The 20,752-nt window shown below is 40.0% G+C and overlaps 2 protein-coding genes across 2 annotated transcripts in view; one reads left to right on the forward strand and one right to left on the reverse strand.

Moving 5' to 3' along the window:
• LOC103356200 (adenosine receptor A1-like) overlaps positions 1–20,752 on the reverse strand; it is a 711,380-nt gene that overhangs the window by 448,962 nt on the left and 241,666 nt on the right. The gene's annotated exons all lie outside the window — the stretch shown is intronic.
• ppm1j (protein phosphatase, Mg2+/Mn2+ dependent, 1J) lies at positions 782–19,394 on the forward strand. Its single transcript, XM_008280117.1, has 10 exons — positions 782–1,468; positions 7,812–7,926; positions 9,956–10,285; positions 11,958–12,070; positions 12,212–12,296; positions 12,691–12,809; positions 13,530–13,593; positions 13,940–14,047; positions 15,980–16,131; positions 17,924–19,394. Exons 1-10 carry the CDS (start codon positions 1,200–1,202, stop codon positions 18,069–18,071), a joined length of 1,503 nt encoding a protein of 500 aa, XP_008278339.1. The 5' UTR covers positions 782–1,199; the 3' UTR covers positions 18,072–19,394.

Consider the following 20,752-nt stretch of genomic DNA (forward strand, 5'->3'; position numbering starts at 1 on the left):
ACGTTAATTTAGCTTAAATCTTCTGCAGAAGTCAAATGACGTGGCAACGGTGTCTCCCTGAAAATCGATGCTTCGCCATGAAAGAGCAAGTGCTGTCTCCCAACTCTCTGCCCCAAACTTTTCATGTTGGATCAGAGTCCTGCTTTGATGATATGCTCATGCCATTATCCATCCACAGTCATGTTGCCACCTTCTGGTAACGGGAAGTTTTACACTTGCATTTGCTGTTATTAGCCAGGTGCCCATATCAACCTCAAATGTGGTTAGGGTTATGGTTAGATGACTGTCACTTTACACAGAGCGTATTTCTGCCGACAGGCGTGGAAGTGCTTGCAGCTTTGATTTGACTTGTTTTATCAAGTTCAGTGAACTTAACTAAGCTGGTTTTGCATTTTCACAAAGCATGCAATGTAAGTTCAGCTACCTACACTTTTAATGCAGTTCCACTCTAGTAAATGCACTGCCAACATAACTTCACTGCATTTATATCCACAGACTTTATGCTTGTTTATTATTAACTTCACTCACCAGAGATTTTTTTCACAACCTGGCAACCCAAAAGGGATTTTAATCAATCTAACAACTGAGCTAGTGATCAAAGATCATTTTGCCTCATAAAATTCTGTTCCAGGAAGAGGCTATCTGTAGAGTTGATGCAGTATTATGGGCTGTAGATGGCCATGAATGGTCATGAATCCTCATATCGCAGCTTCTTCCGCATTTGTTATTGGCTGACTTTCTCTGTTCATGTTCCGTCCGTCCTTGTGACTGCAGCAGCCAATAAACAGACTATTTCTCGTGAGGTTGTGTCAGATTTTTTTTCTCTCTTCTTTTTTTTTTTGGACGTGTGTGACATTTTCACGGCTGCCTGCACATCCCAGCGAAGCCCTGCCTTCTGAGAGAAGACTCAACCTCCTGCCGGATTACAGCCTTTTACGCAGGCAGCCAGCGGAGGCTTTATTCTGTCTGAATGAGGAAAACATCGCGTCTGCCTTTCTGAAAGCTGTCACATGGGGCCGAGGAGGAAAAAAAATTCGCTTCCTGAATAATCATCGTCACTGGCTATGTATTGTTGTGTTATATTTCTCCCTCCTCCACCTCCACCTCCTTCTCTTTCACTAACCTAATATCGCATCGTATCGTTTAATTCTCCGTCCGGATATTCGTCTTTTTTTTTTTCTTTTTTCTTTTGTTGGTCGATGCCGATAATGATGAACAAAGTTAAAAACGCGATGTCCAACCTGGTCGGAGGGATGATGCCTCACGGACACCACCACCACCACAACCATCACTCAGGTGGCGGCCAGACCTGCGGACCGGACAGCCTGCCGCCGCGCTTCCCCTACGGCCGCCCGGATTTCTTGGATCTCTCCCCGGAGCTCCTGCAGTACTCCACCGAGCACGCATCACGGCCGGTGCTCACGTTAAAGAGGGGCACCAGGCTTCCCTGGCAGACGGGATACGCAGAGTGAGTGGCTCAAGGCGTCCATTGACAGTCATTGATTTAAAAAAAAAAAAAAAACCGTGAAATGATATGTACCCTGATGGTTTTCTTGCAGCCCTGATGAGGCCTGCGGACTGTTTGCTTGCTGCAGCAGCTCTGAGTGCGCTGCAGCAGCCAAATGATGGCCACTATGGCCTTTTTAAAAAACATACATTGAACAGTTTCTACCTCAGTGGTCCTCTCCTGAGCTACTGTAAGCTACATGATGTCCATTTGAAGCAGCTTGTCTGTGCTGGAATCTGAGAAAATACTTCCTATCATGACATTTAAGATCTTCTGTTTAATTTAAGGAAAAGAGAAAGCAGGAAATGTGCACCTAGTCATGATACTAACAAACCCCACCTTGGGGTTTTGTTTTGTTTTCACATCCCTTGTGTTTTTGATATGTAGAAGATGATCATCTGTCTGTTTTGAAACATGCCAAAAGGTTTTGATTCCACATGAGGTCCTGCAGTGCAGATCTCCACTCCTCATGTCCTTGGATTTTACTACCGGTGCTTTCATACTTGAATACACCTGCAGTACTTCTACAGGTACAAACAATGCAGCACTGTTTCATTCACACTGTTGGCCAAAATGTGCTGTTTGGGTGATTCCCGCTGAGGAAAAACATTTTCACACATTCCACTCTCCCACAGGGAGGGGGAGTTATGAAGGACTGAATAGCCTCAGTCCAACAGTATGTGGGCTATACAGCCCCTGCCTGACCCAGTGTGCAAACACAAAAAGAGCTGACTCATGCAGAAACTCTCAAGGGGACAGGGTTTAAGATTTGTGATGACAACTGTCTCAGAAGATCGAACATGAGAGGTCGAATGAGGATGCAGCAATGCGAGGGAAAAAAAAGTGACGTGGGAATTTTGCACCATCATCGGTGAAATTTATCTGCTTTCTGCAGCAAATTAACGTAAGTCACTGAAGCTGTAATCACAGCATTAGCAGTGCTGTTTACAACACAACATAATCGGCTGGCCTGATCCGTCATCAGCTGTCACTGCTCATTTCAGTGTAAAAAGCCCCAAAAAAATCTGCACCATCAGTGTGAAACCATCATGCTGAGCAAGCAAAACTCAGCACCAATCCCAAATAAATGGCACTAAAAGTTCTGCAACACCAGATCTCTCTAAAATGCAGAACTGATGACAAACTATTAGTGTTGTCAGGCTATAAAGACTGTACATGGGCAACAGTGTTTATTTGGGGATGGTTGGAGAAGTTCTGTATTCGCCCACACAGCTGATAAGGCTGTTCAGAACAATCAGATGGTGGTAAGTTAACTATGGCGTGTGTGTAGTTAAAAGTAGATGTTTAGCTGTACTCTATGTCAATGTGGCTACAATTCTAATCTTCACAGCAGTCTTTATCTGTTGGAGCATCTATCAGCCTCGTCCCTTTTGTCCGCTGCTGTTTACTCCCCTTGTGCTGTAATGATCAGGAACAATGATGGCCAAACAGTGCAGGTGGATGCTGTCCAACTGGAGGCGGCCCTGTTGGCTTACATTCAACTTCTCTACTTTGATATCACTTAATTAGTGTCCCTCCGTCATTCTGGTGGTAATGAGGATTCATGGTTGTTGTTGATGTAACGTTTTCTTGACCTGGCATCACAATGATGGAGCAGATTTTCTGTCTGGTTTTCTGTGTGGACCAGTTTTAGTACAGGGTTGCCTCACAAAGATTCACAAGATCACTTTCTCAGACATGAGACCGACACATGGAGTCTAATGTCAAGTGGTATTTTGAAGCAGTGAAATCTGCCTGCAGTTTCGGCACCACGCAGGTGTAAGATGCTCGAGATAATGAGCCTAATTGGTGCTATAATGTCGGTGTAGAACATTGTGTCAGCATAAATCTGTGAGTGCACTTACTGTAAGCCACTCAAAGTGCTTTTGTCAAATGGCTATTTAATACTATTTAAAATGGAGGCCCGTTTCCAAGCCCTGGCACTGGGAAAATAAAGGAGAATTTGAGGAGGCAAAGACTCAAAAGCTAAAAGGATTTGATGTACCCGGAATCGATTCAAGGTTTTCCATAATAAACATCTTTGGATTTAAGCTGAGGAAGGCATGTGGACAAGTTTACATAACTCATTCTATATATATATATCTATATATATCTATAAAACCATACATAATTAATTACTGCCTATAATGTGATAACTCCATGTGATATGATTAAGAATTTATGAAAAAACATGGTTGAAGAGCACTACAGACAGAGCTGTGTTCAAAGATTGGAAAAGGAATAAACAGCTAGAGAGGCTAAATGGAGAGAGAGAATAGTTCTCTGCTGAAAAAGGAGAGACATGATTATGTTGTTTAAGTGATGCAGTGAAAATGAATCTCTCATTGTGCTTTAAATTCAATACCCAGAAACATTTGAAAAGTACGCAGTTGAGCTACATCCCTAAAACCCTTTACGCCTTCATTAATATCTTTTTTTTTTTATTTATACAGTTCAAGAAGTGTCACTGACAATTTGTGCCTTGAGTTTGCATTATTGTGTAGAGTTGAATCATTTAGTCGATCCATCAGTTAGTCAGTCAAGAGAATCAGCAACTGCTTATAATGATTACTGGATGTCAAAGATGAAATGCTAAAAACTAGCTGCTTCTTTTATTTCTTTCCTTTTGCTGTTGTAAATCACTGTGTCGTGAATGCATTTGTGCTGTTTGTTGGACAAAACATTAGAAGGCATCATCTTCACATTTCTCCCAATTTTTAAATCTTTTATTCTTTTTTTTAATAAGAAAATTACTGTTTATTATAGGCTTTTTGTCATGCATTGCTATGCTTAATTACTGTTTACCTGTTGTTTTTATGACCCAGTCCTTGTTTTTAAGATTTAATCGACACTGTTCTGTTTCCAGATCCTAAACCGATGGTGAGACACAGTTTACAAGTTGCGTTCTAATTGTAGTATCTGCGTTACGTTCTAAACAATATACAAGTCACTGTATTCTATGTGGGATTTGTGTTTGTCACGTCTTGCCCGTCAGCTTTCATTTCTGCCTTGCACCATGTGCCTCACAAACGTGACAAGCAGCTTCCTCTCCCTGAGAAGGAATTCAGAATATGACTAGTCTAATTCTTTAATGTTCCTCGTGAAGGCTTTACTTTGAGGCCACAGAAGATTTCATGTTACCAGCCCTGCAGTATTTGTCAATCTGCCAACTTCCACCTAAGGTAGCTCCATTCAGCAGCAACCGAGGATTCATCCTTTTCACATTTAATTCTTGAAAAAAAATCCTCTCCAACAGTCTGCCGCTGTGCTCTGAAATGTGTTTGTGTCACAGGGATTAAATACACACCCGGAGCAGGCTGAACTGCAGAAACAGGTTCAGAGTCATTTATTTGGAACTCTGACCACACGTTAGGCCCAAAGAGTCTCGAGCTAAGGAGGAACATACAAACATGCCTCACAGTTACAAGGGTTGCATCCATATTTCAGATTGTCAACAGCTCAACATCTAAATGGGTTGTTTCAGAGAGTTTCCATTCACTGAATTACATGCACCACTGATCTGCCCCTAAATGAACTAAAAGACTTGTTCTGTATCACTTAAACAGTCCTTCCTCAGTAAGATGTTATGATAGTACATGAAATATACATTTTTTCAAATACTATATTTTTAAATTTTCTTTAGAATTTGTCTGTTGTCTGTGATGCCGCCCTTAGACATTCTCACTAAATGTCTAATGTTGGTTAAAATGACCGACACTCGCAACTCAAGGACATGTTTCACTGGAACTACCAACTTCCTCTTTCGGACTTTCCTTGCATAATATACAGTAGGAAGGTTCAAACAGAGGAACACTGTTTTACCAAACATGACCAAAAGGTTTTCAGTCACAGGTTGTGCAAACATATGACCGAAAGGCAGATGTGTAAAGGAGATAAGTCACACTACAGGGAGGTCTGAACGCGTCGTTTAGAATGGCATCCTCCCACGCAGCAAACACTGCGTTCAATTATAGCTCATTGAGCTCATGTGACTGCTTTCAAAACAGAAAAACTGCTGATTCTTAACGGAGGGTGTGGATATTTATTACACAGGACAAAGACAACATTTGATTATACACTCAACCTAATGTCTCGAAATGAGCGTAAAAATGCATAAGGTAATTAATCCTGACATGTCCCCTAGCCGAACGCACGATAGCTTATAAAGCAGATGCGTTTGATAAGCGGAAATAAAAAGCATGCACTATTTGTTTCCAACATTTATACAAACCTCATAATTTTAGTGCAGTTTTCTGCCTGCCCTTTACACATAGCACATGACCTTGACAAAAAATGACCAAGCTGCTAAGTCAGAGTGAAGCTGTCGTAAGCGAAGCAATACACACGGCCGAGCTAAAAACTAACAAAAAGAAAATCCCGAAGTGCTGGCAGAACATTGTGGATTTGCTGTGATCATATTCCAGTGCACATGAAGAGTTGATTCTCCCCAGCTCTGCGTCCAGATCTCTGAAAATGTCCTGGCCTTGGCAGAAAGTTTAGACGACAATCAGGCGATTTTAAATTCTTCCCTGTCATTAGTCCTAATGCAGAGAGCGCAGTGCAGGACGCTGTGGTGCCTGTCCACTGCTTTCAACTGATTAGAAAGTGAAAGGGCTTTTTATAATCCAGATTTGGGCAGCAGTTGCATTTTGAGCCTCATATTTGTAACTCTTTAATATCAAAGCTTCTGGCCAACCAGCATCCATTTTCTATAATAACTGTAATCAGCTGAATTATATGGAAAGTGAAAAAGGGCAGAAGATCTGTCACTGTCACAGATCCTTACTTTTACATTTGTCTCATCTCTTTTGTTTGAGATTTTTTCCCTCTTTCCTTTTCAGTGCCAGTCTCGCTTTCATTCCATACTCTGTTTCTTTTACTTCTCCTCTGATGATCCCAGCAGTAACTGATAAATTGCTAATCCCCTCTCTGCAGAACTTTCAGAGGGAATCTTAATGACAATACTTGAATTACTGGAATTGCGCAGTGGGTATTATGCTGTATTATCCAGCTAATGTGGCATTTATCTATAATTGAAACTGAAAATGTTACATAATCTGCCAGCATGAGGTCCAGATTGCAGCCTTTCCAAGTCAGCCTCATGTTCCAGCTTAAAGGACCATGCAGTGGATATTTTCATGTTGTTGCCTACAAACCACATACTCTTTACAATGCAGCTGGCCATTTTACATAATGTGTATATATTTTAGAGGTCGTTTTCCTGCTATTCCAGGCAGCCAATAATTTCCATTCACTTCAACGAAGTATGAGAATCAGTTGGAAGCTGTGTCTAAAGCAGCTCAAATCAATATTTTTTATATTAGCAGTGGATGAAATTGCATTGTATAATGTTGTTCAAATTGATTAAGTGAGAGCATTATCTCCCCACTCACCTCAACTAAAGAGTCAGATATTTCCCTTGATGGAAACAGAGTGAATAATAAACTGACATCCATCAGGAGGCCAGAAACATGACTCCTAATGAACACAAATGTTGCTTAGTGTCTCCTAAATTTGTAATTAGCTGTTGGCTAACATGCAACTTAGTACAATAAGGCAACACTATGTCATCTGTTTACAGTCTGTTCCACCGCCCATAAATTACCCCCCAAAAAATCAATTCATGGAGTTTTAAGAATGACCTGAAACTGCACAAACATATAATCCATCACTTTAATCATTGATGGATTATATTCCAACTCAAGCAAGTTACAAGAATTGATTTTCAAAGTGAAAAAGAAATTTGAAACCAAGGGTTACCTACCAACTAAACAATGCACCATGCATTTAACAATGTTCAACAATATCAAGTAACATGATCTGCAGAGGTGGAGCATGCAGAAATACTTTGAATGCCAAATTAAATATGTGATAAGATTGTTTGAGCCTGTGCTCGTGAAGGACATCTGCAGATTTTTATGGAGGTTTTTTTTTTTTTTTAATCACCGTTTTTCTAAGCAGCACTTCCCGCAGCCTCAACAGTCTTCGCATCGCTGTTCCGCATTGATGGTTTCAGCTGCTGCAGCACACGCTAAGATAGATGATGCCGCCGGAGTATGAAACAGTGCATTACTCTGTAGCCATTATCCTCCACAGGCATCAGCTCATAATAAAAAACACTTAATCCCTCCTGCAAGTTCCCTCTGGGACATGGCAGCATCCTGCCCCACTTTTTACTTCACTGTTATGACTCTCTCCATTTTTCTGGCTGCTATTGTGTTTTCATGTGGTTAGAAGAATGAGAGCAAACGCTATAAATCATCTTCGGGCTCTCTGTTCTTTCCCTGTGTCTTTTCTCCATCAGGGTGATCAATGCAGGGAAGAGCATGCTGAACGAGGACCAGGCCTCTTGTGAGAAAGTGTTTGTGAAGAAACCGAGTGGCAAGCATCGTAACTCCACTCTGCTGGAGGACAACGGGGTGAGCAAACTTCTGATCAACAAAACGGGAATCGGGGAATGAGAGACGAAATATGTGATCGAGGGCTGGCAGCTCCACGGTGATGATCAGTGATATTGTTTTTGAATCTGACATCCTGAGCGTGTCTTAGTTGGACGTCATTGAAGAGTATTTTGAATTAATTCTTATTATGAAACACAATACACTCTTCCCAGCAACGCATTCAAAGAGCCTCACAGTGTCTGTACATGTAGTATAGCTACCTGATACCCAGTAGTGGTGTTTGAACATCTTAAATAATTGACAGACTCAACTTGTTTTAGTTAAGTCCACATTGTATTATTTTTTTTAATCTTTCTATTCCTCAGATGTCTCAAATATATTCCTCTCTGTTTCTCATTTTGTTGTCACAAAGAGCCAGTTTACTAAGACTGAAAAATATCCAAGATAAGAGTTTGGTAGAATTTATCTGCAGAGTCCCAAAGAAGACTTTTAACTAATTATTAAGGCTTGAACTTAGCTTTTGGTCTTACAAGGTGTCTCTTGTAAAGTGGCAGACTTAACTGAACATGAGGGTTTTTTTCCTCCCCACTGCAAAAAATCAGTTTCTTAAAGTTGCTGTAGTCAAATATGTTTAATTTAACAAGGGATGGCATGACTACATACATGTGAAAGTGTGAAAAACTCACAGAGAATCATTATTCATCTTTGCAGTACCCTGCAGCTGGACTGAGTATCTTAACATCTTATTAGTTTATGTTGTTCACTATCTGCTCAGTGCAAAACTGCAGAAAGTCTGTGACTAACTGGTGAACATATAGTGGAGTATTTAGCACCTAAAAAAAAACCTTCCTATAGTAGAGGAACTAGCAGAGGTCTGCCTTGCACCTCAGATGGTGACGATAAAGTAACTAAGTGTTGTGTAAGGATCAGCACTTTGTACTTTTTAAAATCAATTTCTGATCAAATAATTTAAAAATGTGCTACTTTGGCTCTGATGGATTGAATGACATGACGAATCAAACTATCAACACTGAAAGTTGAATGTTGAAATGTTCTTTTTTATTTAAATACATACAAACCGTAAATAAAGAAATGCTTCGATGAGGTTAGTGAGTGTACTATTCGAAAAATTTGACAAGATTTTTGCATTGGTTCCAGATATCAGTTGTTGGTTAATAATCAATATCAGCCCAAAAAAACATATCATGCAACAGTTTTTACACCTTGTTCCGCTGCTCCCAAGTGGCAAAAAGGTCGTTTTTTCCCAATTTAATATTCTATTAAAGCTATATATATCACAAGTTTACCTTCTCTGTGATTGTAGTCCTGCAACCCTCATACATAATCATCAGGTCAGTGTATCTGTTTGAGGCTGACAACTCCTGTTAGACCTGCACACACTCACACACACGCACACACGCAAAAACACACACATCCTCCATTTGGTGTAAATGAATGACATCATCCCTTGTTGCACCCTTCCCCCACTTGATTCTCGCATCAGAGGGGTAAGCAGATGTCTCGAGCCTGTTTCGTTGTTAGTCACATAAACATGCCTGCAAACACAAAGGTGGCAACGCCTTTCCATCGTTAATTGGCATAGCAGAGCAGCAAAAGCCCTGATGGGATGAAGAAATTGTTTGCAGTCTTTCCATCACTTGTGGAGATCCCATTTAGACACATATCACAGTTTGTCACAGATGTACACTGAAGCTTTTGGACTTGACTGATGCTGCATAAATAATGAAAAGTAAAGCTCAAATCAAGAGTTTTCGATAAAATTCGAATCAAAATTGGCTGTGGCTGTTGTTTAGTAAGGTTGAAATGGAAGAAGCATATTGCTTATATTTAGAAGTGCCACCAGCTGCAGACCCAGTGCCTGTAAACCCTCATAAATCTGTGCCTTCTGTTCCGAGTTGTAATCTCATAGGAGCTTTTTCAACCCAGAAAACATAGGAATTATTTTTCTGCAATTTTACATGTGACCACTTTCTCCTTTACTGGATTAAAGGTATACATTTTCAAGCCCATCTCCTGTTTTTTTTAGGATGGCACAGGAATCCCTCTCCACTTCTGGGGGGTGTTTGATGGACATGCAGGTTCTGGCGCCGCCATCATGGCCTCCAAGCTCCTCCACCGTCTCATCAGAGACCGACTGGGAGAAATCTGTCACCTCCTGGAGAACCCCAGCAATGCACCTCCCATCTGCCTGGCCAAGAATGGCAGCCCGTACCAGGTGGAGTCGAAGAAAGGAGCTGCGCAAGAACCAGAGGACCCCGACGCCGTCAGCGACTCCACTGTGCGCTTTCACATGGAGAAGGTTGTTAGTCTGGAGAGCCTGGTGATGGGAGTCATAGAGACCGCCTTCAAACAGATGGTGAGCAGATGATAACGAACAATGCATGTGAGAAAACAAGTAAACAACACTTGGCCTATTTCATGCAGTACTGGACTTTTTTTTTCTTGCACACTTGTAGCTTTGAACAGCAACATAAGTGGAGATTTTAACTTGAGTACCCAGAAATGACTTAAAGTTTACTAATGTAGCTGTTCTGTTTACAATATGTACCAAAGAACGCCAAAGGGAGAAAGTAGAAAGATGTTATTTTTTAGCCATAGCTCTGTCAGGGTGCTGACTGTCGGCATCAAATGTATTCATACCCTCCTAGTAGAGAAGGAAAAAAAAAAGCTGTCACTGAAATAAGATGAAATTGACAAAAATAATAATAAATAAAATGTAATGAAAATCATGATGTTGCTTTTGAATTGTGACTCAGAAATATTAAAAAACAAACAAACAAACAAAAAAAGCAAACAAGCATGATGGGGCTCATAAACTAATATTTTGTTGAACCACCCTTTGAGACAATTCCTGTAACTCTCAATCAGACTTCTGCACCTGTTGACAGGTATTTTGGCCCACTGCTCAACTGCTCATCGGCAAAGTGCTCTGATTTATCCGGAACAGTGTGTTTGTGTTGTTGTTTTTTTTTTTTTTTAATTATTCTTTTTAACCAAAATTGAAAAAAGCAATGTCTTATTTCACTAAAATAGAATTTAACAACATTTTATTTATTATTACTTTTTTCAGTTTCTAGTTATTTGAGTGACGACTGTAAATTTTGCCTTTTCTTTAATGGAAGGGTATGAACAAATTTGAGGACGACTGTATTTCTCACTGCACTGAAACATCTTAGAAAATATTAACTAGATCGGCCAGATGATTAAGCAGAGTGACTTTGGTGATACTCTGACTTATTTATAGCACCTCTGTGGGGTTAGTATATTTAGTTTTTAGTGAAATATGATGACAATTATCTGATGATTGACACAAAATTGTGCACAGACAGGTTCTCAATATTAAATCAAAATGACTTTGGTGACCCTCTGAGGTCTTCTCCAGCACCACCATGAGTTTCATGTTTGTGATTTTAGGTCAAATGTGTTGACAACTATTAAATTAAATACATTCATGTTCCCCAGAGGATGCATTTTTGTCAGAGTCTCCCTATTTATTTATCCAATACTTTGATTTTTGACCATATATCTGCACAATATTCCCTTCAGCCTCACTTGTTCTTTGTGTTACTGTGAATTAGAAAATATAAGCATTGCAACTCTCTAAATTTCATTTTCCCCATCAGCATGTTACATTGACATTATGAAAATGTCCACATGCTGATGTTTACATTTATCTCATCCTCACAGCCACTGACTGTAGACTGTTATTGTTTTAAATCTTGATTTTTACCCTGTTTGTGGATAAGTATCTAAATTGGACAAATAGGATGAATCTGCTCAATCTCAGTCTGTGAGCTTGAAATGATGAGTGTCTCTGATGCAATTTCCCTGTCTGGTTCAGACGATGCTGATAATAAATAGCCCACGGCCTATCTCATGTTTTCTTCAAAGCCTCCTTGTTTCTCTTCATTAGCGCCACAGTTTTGTTTTGAATATGAATATGTATGGGGGGAAATAATGAGCTATCCGGGGTGATGAGGGGCAGGCAGTCTTTTGTTCTCACTTTGATTTTGCGCTCTTTATTTTAGGATGACCTAATTGAAAAGGAAAAAGCTTCATACGCCATCTCTGGTGGGTGTTGTGCCTTAGCTGCCATTCATTTAATGGGGAAACTCTACGTAGCCAATGCTGGAGATAGCAGGTGAGAGAGATTTCTCAGAGTGACTCCGTGTGCCACCTGGGTTTCATTTCACATACTGCAACATCACGTAACCATTTTCTAAAAGCCCTCTTGCTGACCACCTTCTTACCCCTGTATTTCCTCTTCCTCCTTCCCCCGCAGGGCCATAATCATACGAAACAACGAAGTTATTCCCATGACGAATGAATTCACACCTGAGTCAGAGAGACAGCGGCTCCAGTATCTGGTATTCTTTCTCCTTTTTTCGTCACAGTGTAGTATTTTTTTCTTCTTGTGCATACACAACCATCTGTCGAAGGAGGAGTGTGAAAATGAGCAGTTGCCAGTTAAGTAATGTTTCACTGACAGTAAAATCCTATATCGCACTGAAACAAACCGCTGACCATCCGCTGCCTGTTTTAGTAGTCGTTTGTAGTTCTGAGTCACAGAGTGGGTGGATGATGTTTGCTGCTAAAATGGGGAGCTGTTTTTTGTGTGCTTGGTATACAGCTTACTGCACTGCAGGCCTTCTGCCACACACACACACACACAGTCCTGCAGCTTTTTCAGAGAGACTCCTTAAGTGAAGGTTTTCTTTCTCTGGTTTGATTCAGCTTTCCCAATTTTGTGTGTCACTCCAGGGCTTCCTGAGGCCAGAGCTCCTAGGTAACGAGTTCACTCACATTGAGTTCCCCCGAAGGATCCAGCACAGCGAGCTGGGCAAAAAGATGCTCTACAGAGACCACACCATGACCGGCTGGTAAAATTTCTTCCTTCTTAATTACATTTCTGACAGTTAATCACTTTTTTTTCATCACATTACTCTACATTTGGCTTCCTGTAAGTGTTCAGAACAGTTTGATAATTTAAACATAAATAAAAAAAATAAATTGCAAACTAGGGCATAATGAATCATCCTCATCATTACTGATTAATCAGCCAGTTATTTTCTGAGTTGTTTAGTTGCTCCTTTCACATTTTTTCTCACAGTGGGCTCATTTTTCATTGTAATATAAAACCCTGCATCTCTGTAGAAACAGTACAACAATGGTTAGGATTAGAGTGAATTAAAAAAAGTCACACTTAGATTGGCATAAATCATAAAAACAGAAAAATGAAAGTTGAATTTCTTTAATTATTTATTTTGCAAATATTTTAAAAACCTGGAATCAACATACAGCAATTTTCCACATGCCAACAGATGTTGTGACTTGAAAAGAAGTGTATATATAGTGTATATAACTCAAAATGTTAAGGGCCCCAGTTTTGTTATCAATACTAGAGAAAAAACTGGTGATGCTAGATACAATAGATACATTTTTATTTGCTTTCATGCTCGGCTCCTGTGTACTCTGGGCAAACACATCCTGCAGTTCAGCCGTGCAAGCAGTTTATTTCTGGTAATGTTTAAAATAAGGTGATATTGATTAAAGATTGTATTTTGTTTATTTTAAATCTGTCGTCTGTTTTTCTGTTGTAGGGCTTATAAGACAATCGTTGAAGATGATCTGAAATTCCCCCTGATATATGGAGAGGGGAAAAAGGTAAGAAGCAGCAACAACAACAACAACAACAAAACTGCCTGCCTGTTTTTACTCTGTTTCTATGCAGATTACTTTAATAATAATTTTCATTGCATTTCTAAAGCATCCTCATGTCTCCAGGTTATTTGCAGAATGCAGTGTGTGCCTAGATAGAAATGAGACATGCTCAGCATTTTCATTATTGTCTGAAAGAACATGGTCTTCACTTAATAATCCCTCATAAGTGGATTTTCTGGGAACTGAAGGACATCCTGGAACAATAACCTACATTATTATTATGTGTGTGTGTACTGGTTTGTCCTCACTGTACGTGTGTGCCTGTGGGAATTTGTGTTGGTGCGTAAAGGCTCGTGTCATGGCAACAATTGGAGTGACCCGCGGGCTCGGTGATCATGACCTGAAGGTGTACAACTCCAACATCTACATCAAGCCCTTCCTCTCATGTGTCCCCGAGGTGAGTGTGAGGAGTCAGAAACAACGCTGTCAGATGTCAGCATTACTGGTTTGGCTTTTTCTGAGACTTCAGGATACATTCAAATAGTCTATCTGGCTCTGGGCTTCACTTAGTTGCTTGCCACACAACACCACACTTTTTATGCATTGCACAAAAGCTCTGCTTCAGATCAGGATTTTGTTGCTTTTATACAAGCTCAGATGTGTGGAAAGAAACAGGTTCACTCCAGTTTTGTATTTTTTTCCCTTTTTATTTCTAACAATTTCAAGATATTTTACAAAACAAGGAGAGGCCAAACATCAGTTTTTGTTGGGACCCAGGGTATAGATTCCATACTCTATTGACTTTATGTCCACATTGTCCCCAGATTATGCAGGTATGATAGTGCCCTCATTATTTGAAGTGAATGTAGTCCATTTTCTTTCACTTTCTAGAAAAGACCCCCTCATAACTTACACCTACATATACCTAAACATGCTGACTTGTAGATTTGTTTATGTAAAGGTTCCATTTTTATACCATTTTTTAGATTTAGTGAAATTGCTTCTTGAAGAGGAACTCCACCAACAGCTCAAGGCTACAGTAGTTACATCTGGCTGAACGTACCAGAAGCTCACCTTTCTGTGGTGGAGTTGCATAGTAGGTGCCGGGTTTTGGCAAAGATGTAAGCATAGAATGAAAACAACAGACTGTCAGGTTGCTGTAATCTGACTCAACTGCATGTATGAGCGAGCCATTGACTGCTCATTTCAAGTGGCTTTGTCCGCCCCTTCCATTACCTGCCTGCATGCTACTGTTTTCAAAATTTACTTCACTCCAGGAAACTATCACCAGGCTACCAATCTATCAAACTGAAAATGTCATTTGGATTACGCACTAAGGCCGAAACTGCTAGTTTAATGACAGTGCTCGTCTCCTGTTGTGCAAATATTTCAACAAAACAATTCATCCCTTCATGAGGTCATTTAAGGGAACACCAAAACCGCATCCTTCGCTTAGTTTCGCCCAAGACAAGGGAGACTGGTTAAAAAAACACAAACAAGCCAGAGCGTCTTCTTCCCCTTATAGCAGAATGACAATAAAGTGCAGCCAGTCCATTCTGCAGTACAGAATGATCTGAGACTAGCTCTGCTGCATCAGTTTGAAAGCCTTTTTTTAAACTTTCCATAATGAGTCTTACAAAGTGCAACACTAAATCAGAGAACTCTTTTACTACTGCATCCTCTATCTGTCCAAGGCACAATAACTTATTGTCCTTCCAAATTTAAAATTAAACTTAATTCTCCCCAAATATGTTGCTCCTGTCACGTGGCCAGAATATTAGATAAATCAGCATTTCCATGGCCACAGAGTTCACTTATTTCACATATGCTCCCACCACTACATGATTCAGTGTAACATTCATCATAGAACAATCCTTTCTTTGTAAATACCGAAACACTTCTTCAACTCATTACCACTCAGTAAAAATTGTTTGCCTGGATTAATGTGCACAACAAAGCACTAGTGCAGTCATTTTAGCCGTTTTTCATGAAGAAATGCACACAGCCTTTTGTCAGTATCTTAAACCTCCTTCCTATATTTGTGTTATGTACCCTCTGCCTTTTGTTACACTTGACTTCCTCGCCTCATCATTATAGGAATAATGCTTCATCTCTGTTTCTTGAGCTTAGCTTGTCTGGCCATATCATGCCTGTTGTAAGTTACTCTAAAGATGCGATTCAGCTTAATATCAATTAACATGACCAACCATGAGCAGCTTTACTACAGCAAATGGAGGTTGTGCCCCATGCATGCCAGTGTACGTTTGTTAATCTTTTAATGCTAAACACAAATAGAAATAGTTTACCGCCTACGTCATACAAAATAGTTTTAGAAATCATAGCAAAATGATGAATACGAATGCACTAATAATATTTCTATCAACCACAGGTGAAGGTTTATAACCTGGATGAAAACAAACACGGCCCAGATGATGTCCTGGTCATGGGTACAGATGGACTGTGGGACGTAACAACGGACAGGGAGGTGGCAGATGCTGTGTCAGCCTACTTATCCTGCTGTGACCCCTCTGATCCCATGAGGTATGCAGTCTCCTAAATAATCCTTTACATTAAGCTTTTGTGCCCGCTATATGCTCTGTCCTGTGCCATGTGATCATGTTCAGGAAAGCTGCAGCTTCAGGAATCCAGTCTGAATGAACATTAGTGGTGTTTTACTGAGTCTGTCCACTAGGTGGTGGCAAATGCACAGGTTGCCTGCAAAATACAGCTGATATTATATTTTGTCTCATGTTGTACTGTATAAGCTTTATATAAAAAATAAGTATATTAGAATGTGATTGTAGGCAATTTTAGGATAGAAGTGTTTATTAATGTGCAGTTTGCATATATATTCACTCACATACAATGGATATACAGTTGAAACCAGAAGTTTACATACACTGTATAAAAAGACATATTACCTTTTCTCTCTCTCTCTCTCTCTCTCTATGTCTGACATTGAAATCAGACTAAATTTTTTCTGTTTTAGTTCAGTTAGGATTACCAAAATTATTTCTATTTGCTGAATACCAGAATAATCAGAGAGAGATTTTTTAGATAATTTTTTTATTACTTTCTTCAAAGTCAGAAGTTTACATACACTAACATTACTATGCCTTCAAACTATTTGGAAAGGCCCAGATGATGATGTCATAGATTTGGAAGCCTTTGATAGGTCAATGGACAACATTTGAGTTAATTGGAGACACACCTGTGGATGTATGTTAAGGCACACCTCAAACACTGGTTCCTTTTGTGACGACATGGAAAATCTAAAGAAATCAGCCAAGATACCAGAAAGAGAATTGTGGATCTCCACAAGTCTAGTTCATTCTTGGGCACACATCTTTGGCAGCATCATGTTGTGGGGGTGTTTTGCTGCAGGAGGGACTGGTGCACAAAATAGATGGCATCATGAGGAAAGAACATTATGTGGAAATATTGAAGTAACATCTTAAGACATCAGCCAGGAAGTTAAAGCTTGGGCACAAATGGGTCTTCTAAATGGACAATGACCCTAAGCATATGCCAAATTAGTTACAAAGTGGCTCAAGGACAATATAGTCAATGTTTTGGAGTGGCCATCACAAAGCCCTGATCTCAATCCCATAGAAAATTTGTGGACAGAACTGAAAAGGTGTGTGGAGCAAGGTGGCTTAAGAACCTGACTCAGTTACACCAGTTCTGTCAACAGGAATGGGACAACATTCCAGCAAACTATTGTGAGAAGCTTATGGAAGGAAACCCAAAACGTTTGAACCAAGTCAAAGGCAAATACTAAGGAAATGTATGTAAACTTCTGACTTTGAAGAAAGTAATAAAAAAAATTCTCTAAAAAATAATCATCTCTGTCATTATTCTGGTATTTGGCAAATAGAAATCATTTTGGTAATCCTAACTGACCTAAAACAAGAAAAGTTTAGTCACATTTAATGTGAAAAAAAAAGTTTATATGTCTTTTTATACAGTGTATGTAAACTTCTGGTTTCAACTGTTGTGATTTTGATTAAATATCCTGATTTTAAACCGAAATTTTGTTAAACTTTTTGACTAAATGGCACATGACAGATGGGTAGTTCTAAGACCATTGAAAAGTTAAAATCTGACAATTCTCTACATTTTTATAGTTTCTTGCTTTAGTAATTGGTGCAATTTTGGTGATGTTTTAAAAGAAAATGTCTTTAAAACTTGCCAACAGGTTTTGGGGTTCAGTGCGTTGACAGACAAACAATTTATTTTATCTACTCCAATTGAATCTGAACGTGTATTGGCGTGCTTGTCCTTAACGATAGTGATGGCTGTTAATACTGTCTGCCCTCTGCGTGTTGTACAGATACACACTGGCAGCACAGGACCTGCTGATGAGGTCACGAGGCGTCCTCAAAGAGCGTGGCTGGCGGCTACCCAATGAGAAACTGGGCTCGGGCGATGACATCACTGTGTTCGTCGTCCCACTGGCGGGACAAGAGTCAGAGACATGACGAGGCGTCGCAGCGACAGAGCTGACTCTTTAGGGTCCTTCCCACGGTCGTTCCAAGCTCCCTCCACCCTTGACCGATGGGGGGCGGCGGGAGAAGAAAACACCTCTGTCATCGGAAGGACTCGGGTCTGAGCAGCACCTTCATCGACCCACCAGATCAGACCCAGTCCCTTCATTTAAACTTAACCCAGAATCAGCCTTCCATCTCCTTTGATTGGTCTCAGCCATGCAACAAAAGATTTTCCGTGACGGAGAAGTCGCAATCTTCCCCCTCAAAAAAAAAAAAAAAATCCTGCTGTTTGTGACAGTTGCCAGTGACAATTTAATTCCTTGTGGTATTTTTTGTTTGTTGTTTATGTTCGAGGCTGGGCTGCCACCACGCAAACCTTTGAATGGATTGATCATTTGCATTTCATGCGCTAATTGTGACTCCCTTTTGTAAAAAAAAATGTAAATCAAGAGAGAAAGGCCTCCCACGGTTTCACAATCATATGAAAAAGGGGATCGTCATAGAGAATGTGAGGAAACCAAAGAGATGCTGCTGTGGCACGAGGATGGAAATCCGTCAATACGTAAAGGATAAACAGTAAAAGAAAAAAAACATTCGATCCATGTCTGTACATTAAAGGAGCATGGAGGAAGGTAAAACAGAGGAACAGACCCTTACAGCACTGGACCCGAACACAATCGGTTGAGCCTATGTTGCAGTATTTCCTTTTGTTAATAATGAATGAATGACGACACCTGAGGCACTTGAAGACTGATGCACATGCTCTGTGGTAGCCTGTTGATTTGTGATAATCTTTAAACTGAATGTGTTCATAGATGGCTTCTTTTATTTTTGTCATTACAAAAAAGAAGAACAGAGGGTTTAATTTAACTACATGTTTTCATTGTTTAACCCTCAGAAGAGAAGGTAAATCGTTCTCTGTAAATGTCTCGGTACAGTAAGATGTGATAAACTTCACACATATGCCTTATTAAAAAATGAAAGGGACTCAAGAGTTTTTTTCTTCAGATGCACTAAATTTGATCATTGTAGAAGAGGCAAAAAAAAAAACAAAAAAAAACATTGTACGCCCTTAAATGTCCCACATACCTCTTTTGTACCATTTTTGTTATGTCATGTTGTTATTTAGATTATCCATATATTTTTAAAAGATAACTGTGGCTGTAAGCAGTATCAGCAGAAGTTTTATTTTTATGTTTCTATCCATAACTGTTTGTTTAGACAGATGGTGTGTCCTAGAATGTGAGCTACCAAAATGTGTGGTAGAAGGATAACGTGATCCGGTTTAGAAATAAATCAGATTTTCCCATTTGCTTTGAATGTGTTTATTTACGCTCTTGTGTCGCGGTGTTCTGATCCTTTGTATTCGTCAAACGGAACTGAACCTTTAGTGGAGCCATCTGATGAGTCCAAATAGTCCAGAGAGCAACCGCACCGACAAAAGGAAAGTTTTATTCGTCAATATATGCAGACAGGTGACAAGTTAAAGGAAAAACCAACATAGAGTGTCTTAATAAGGTGCTGAACCAACACATGCCACCAGAACAGTGTCAGTGTGACTTGGCATTGATTCAACAATAAACTCATCTCTTTTTCAAAAGATAGAAAGGTGTTATGATGTCGTGATGCAGAGTGCTATATAACATGACAGTCTAAAATCTACCACAGGTGTTGAATTGGGTGGAGATCTGGTGACTTCAAAGGTCTTGGCATATGAATAATATCAGTTTGATTCTCCATCCAGGAAGCGACCACACCCGTCAGGATCACAATCGTTCATGGCAGGATAAAGGTGATAACTCAGAACAACTTTGAAGTGGACCCAAACCATGCCAGCGAAAATGCCCCCTCACAACATAACAGAGCCACCGGATCCCCTCACTGCAGGAGTCCAGCGCCCAGGCCTGCGCTGTTCTCTTGATGTACACACACACACACACACATACTAACCCAGTCGTCAGTAATGTGGTGAAGGATGACTCATCCGACCATATCACTTTGTTCCACATCTCTAAAAACCAGTGCCTGTGGTTTTCACACCGCTGAGCTCTCAAATGTGCATTTATCTTAGTAATGAGGGTTTATGCGCTGCAGCCCTACAAGAATAGCCCTCTCTGTCATTGTCGACGCTCTATTCTTGCTGAGACTCTGCTCGCATACTGCACTCTCAGTCACCTGAGGAACAGTTGTTTTTCTGTTTTCTTATGTATCTCACTAATGCATAGGCACTACGGTCATCACGTTTGCACTGTCAACTACAATATCTAATCCTATTCACTTGTGTCTTTCCCATAGATCTAAGTACAGACGTTTCTTTACATTACAGCTCCTAGTGAAACGTTAGCAAGCGAAGCAGTCTTTGTGACTGAAGCTCCTGCCATCCATGCCCCAACAGCTAACCTTTTTTTGAAACCACTTTGATATGGTATCTTTATGTTTACCATCTTGATACAAAATCACAATCAACTGTGCTGTTCATTGATTTATACATACCACATAACTTGAGTGGAGGTTCATTGCTTAATTGAACCATGTATCTGTATGGAAGCATCTTCATTCGTTGTATGTCTCCACTCATTTGTTCAGGTTTTTCCCTCAGTCTCTTTATATTTATGATTATTTTGTGTGGTTTTTAAATTTCCTACCATTCAAATGAAGGTCCTCTCACATTA

This window comes from Stegastes partitus, unplaced genomic scaffold (assembly GCF_000690725.1).
Source record: "Stegastes partitus isolate 25-593 unplaced genomic scaffold, Stegastes_partitus-1.0.2 Scaffold5, whole genome shotgun sequence".
In the NCBI taxonomy this organism is placed as follows: domain Eukaryota; kingdom Metazoa; phylum Chordata; class Actinopteri; family Pomacentridae; genus Stegastes; species Stegastes partitus.

What these genes read in the sequence shown, in the direction of transcription:
- ppm1j (XM_008280117.1), top strand. Translation starts at nt 1,200, where the DNA reads ATGCCGATAATGATGAACAAAGTTAAAAACGCGATGTCCAACCTGGTC. An exon ending in TGGCAGACGGGATACGCAGA is followed by an intron (nt 1,469 to 7,811) that starts GTGAGTGGCTCA and finishes TTTCTCCATCAG; the next exon opens with GGTGATCAATGCAGGGAAGA. An exon ending in GACCACACCATGACCGGCTG is followed by an intron (nt 12,810 to 13,529) that starts GTAAAATTTCTT and finishes TTTCTGTTGTAG; the next exon opens with GGCTTATAAGACAATCGTTG.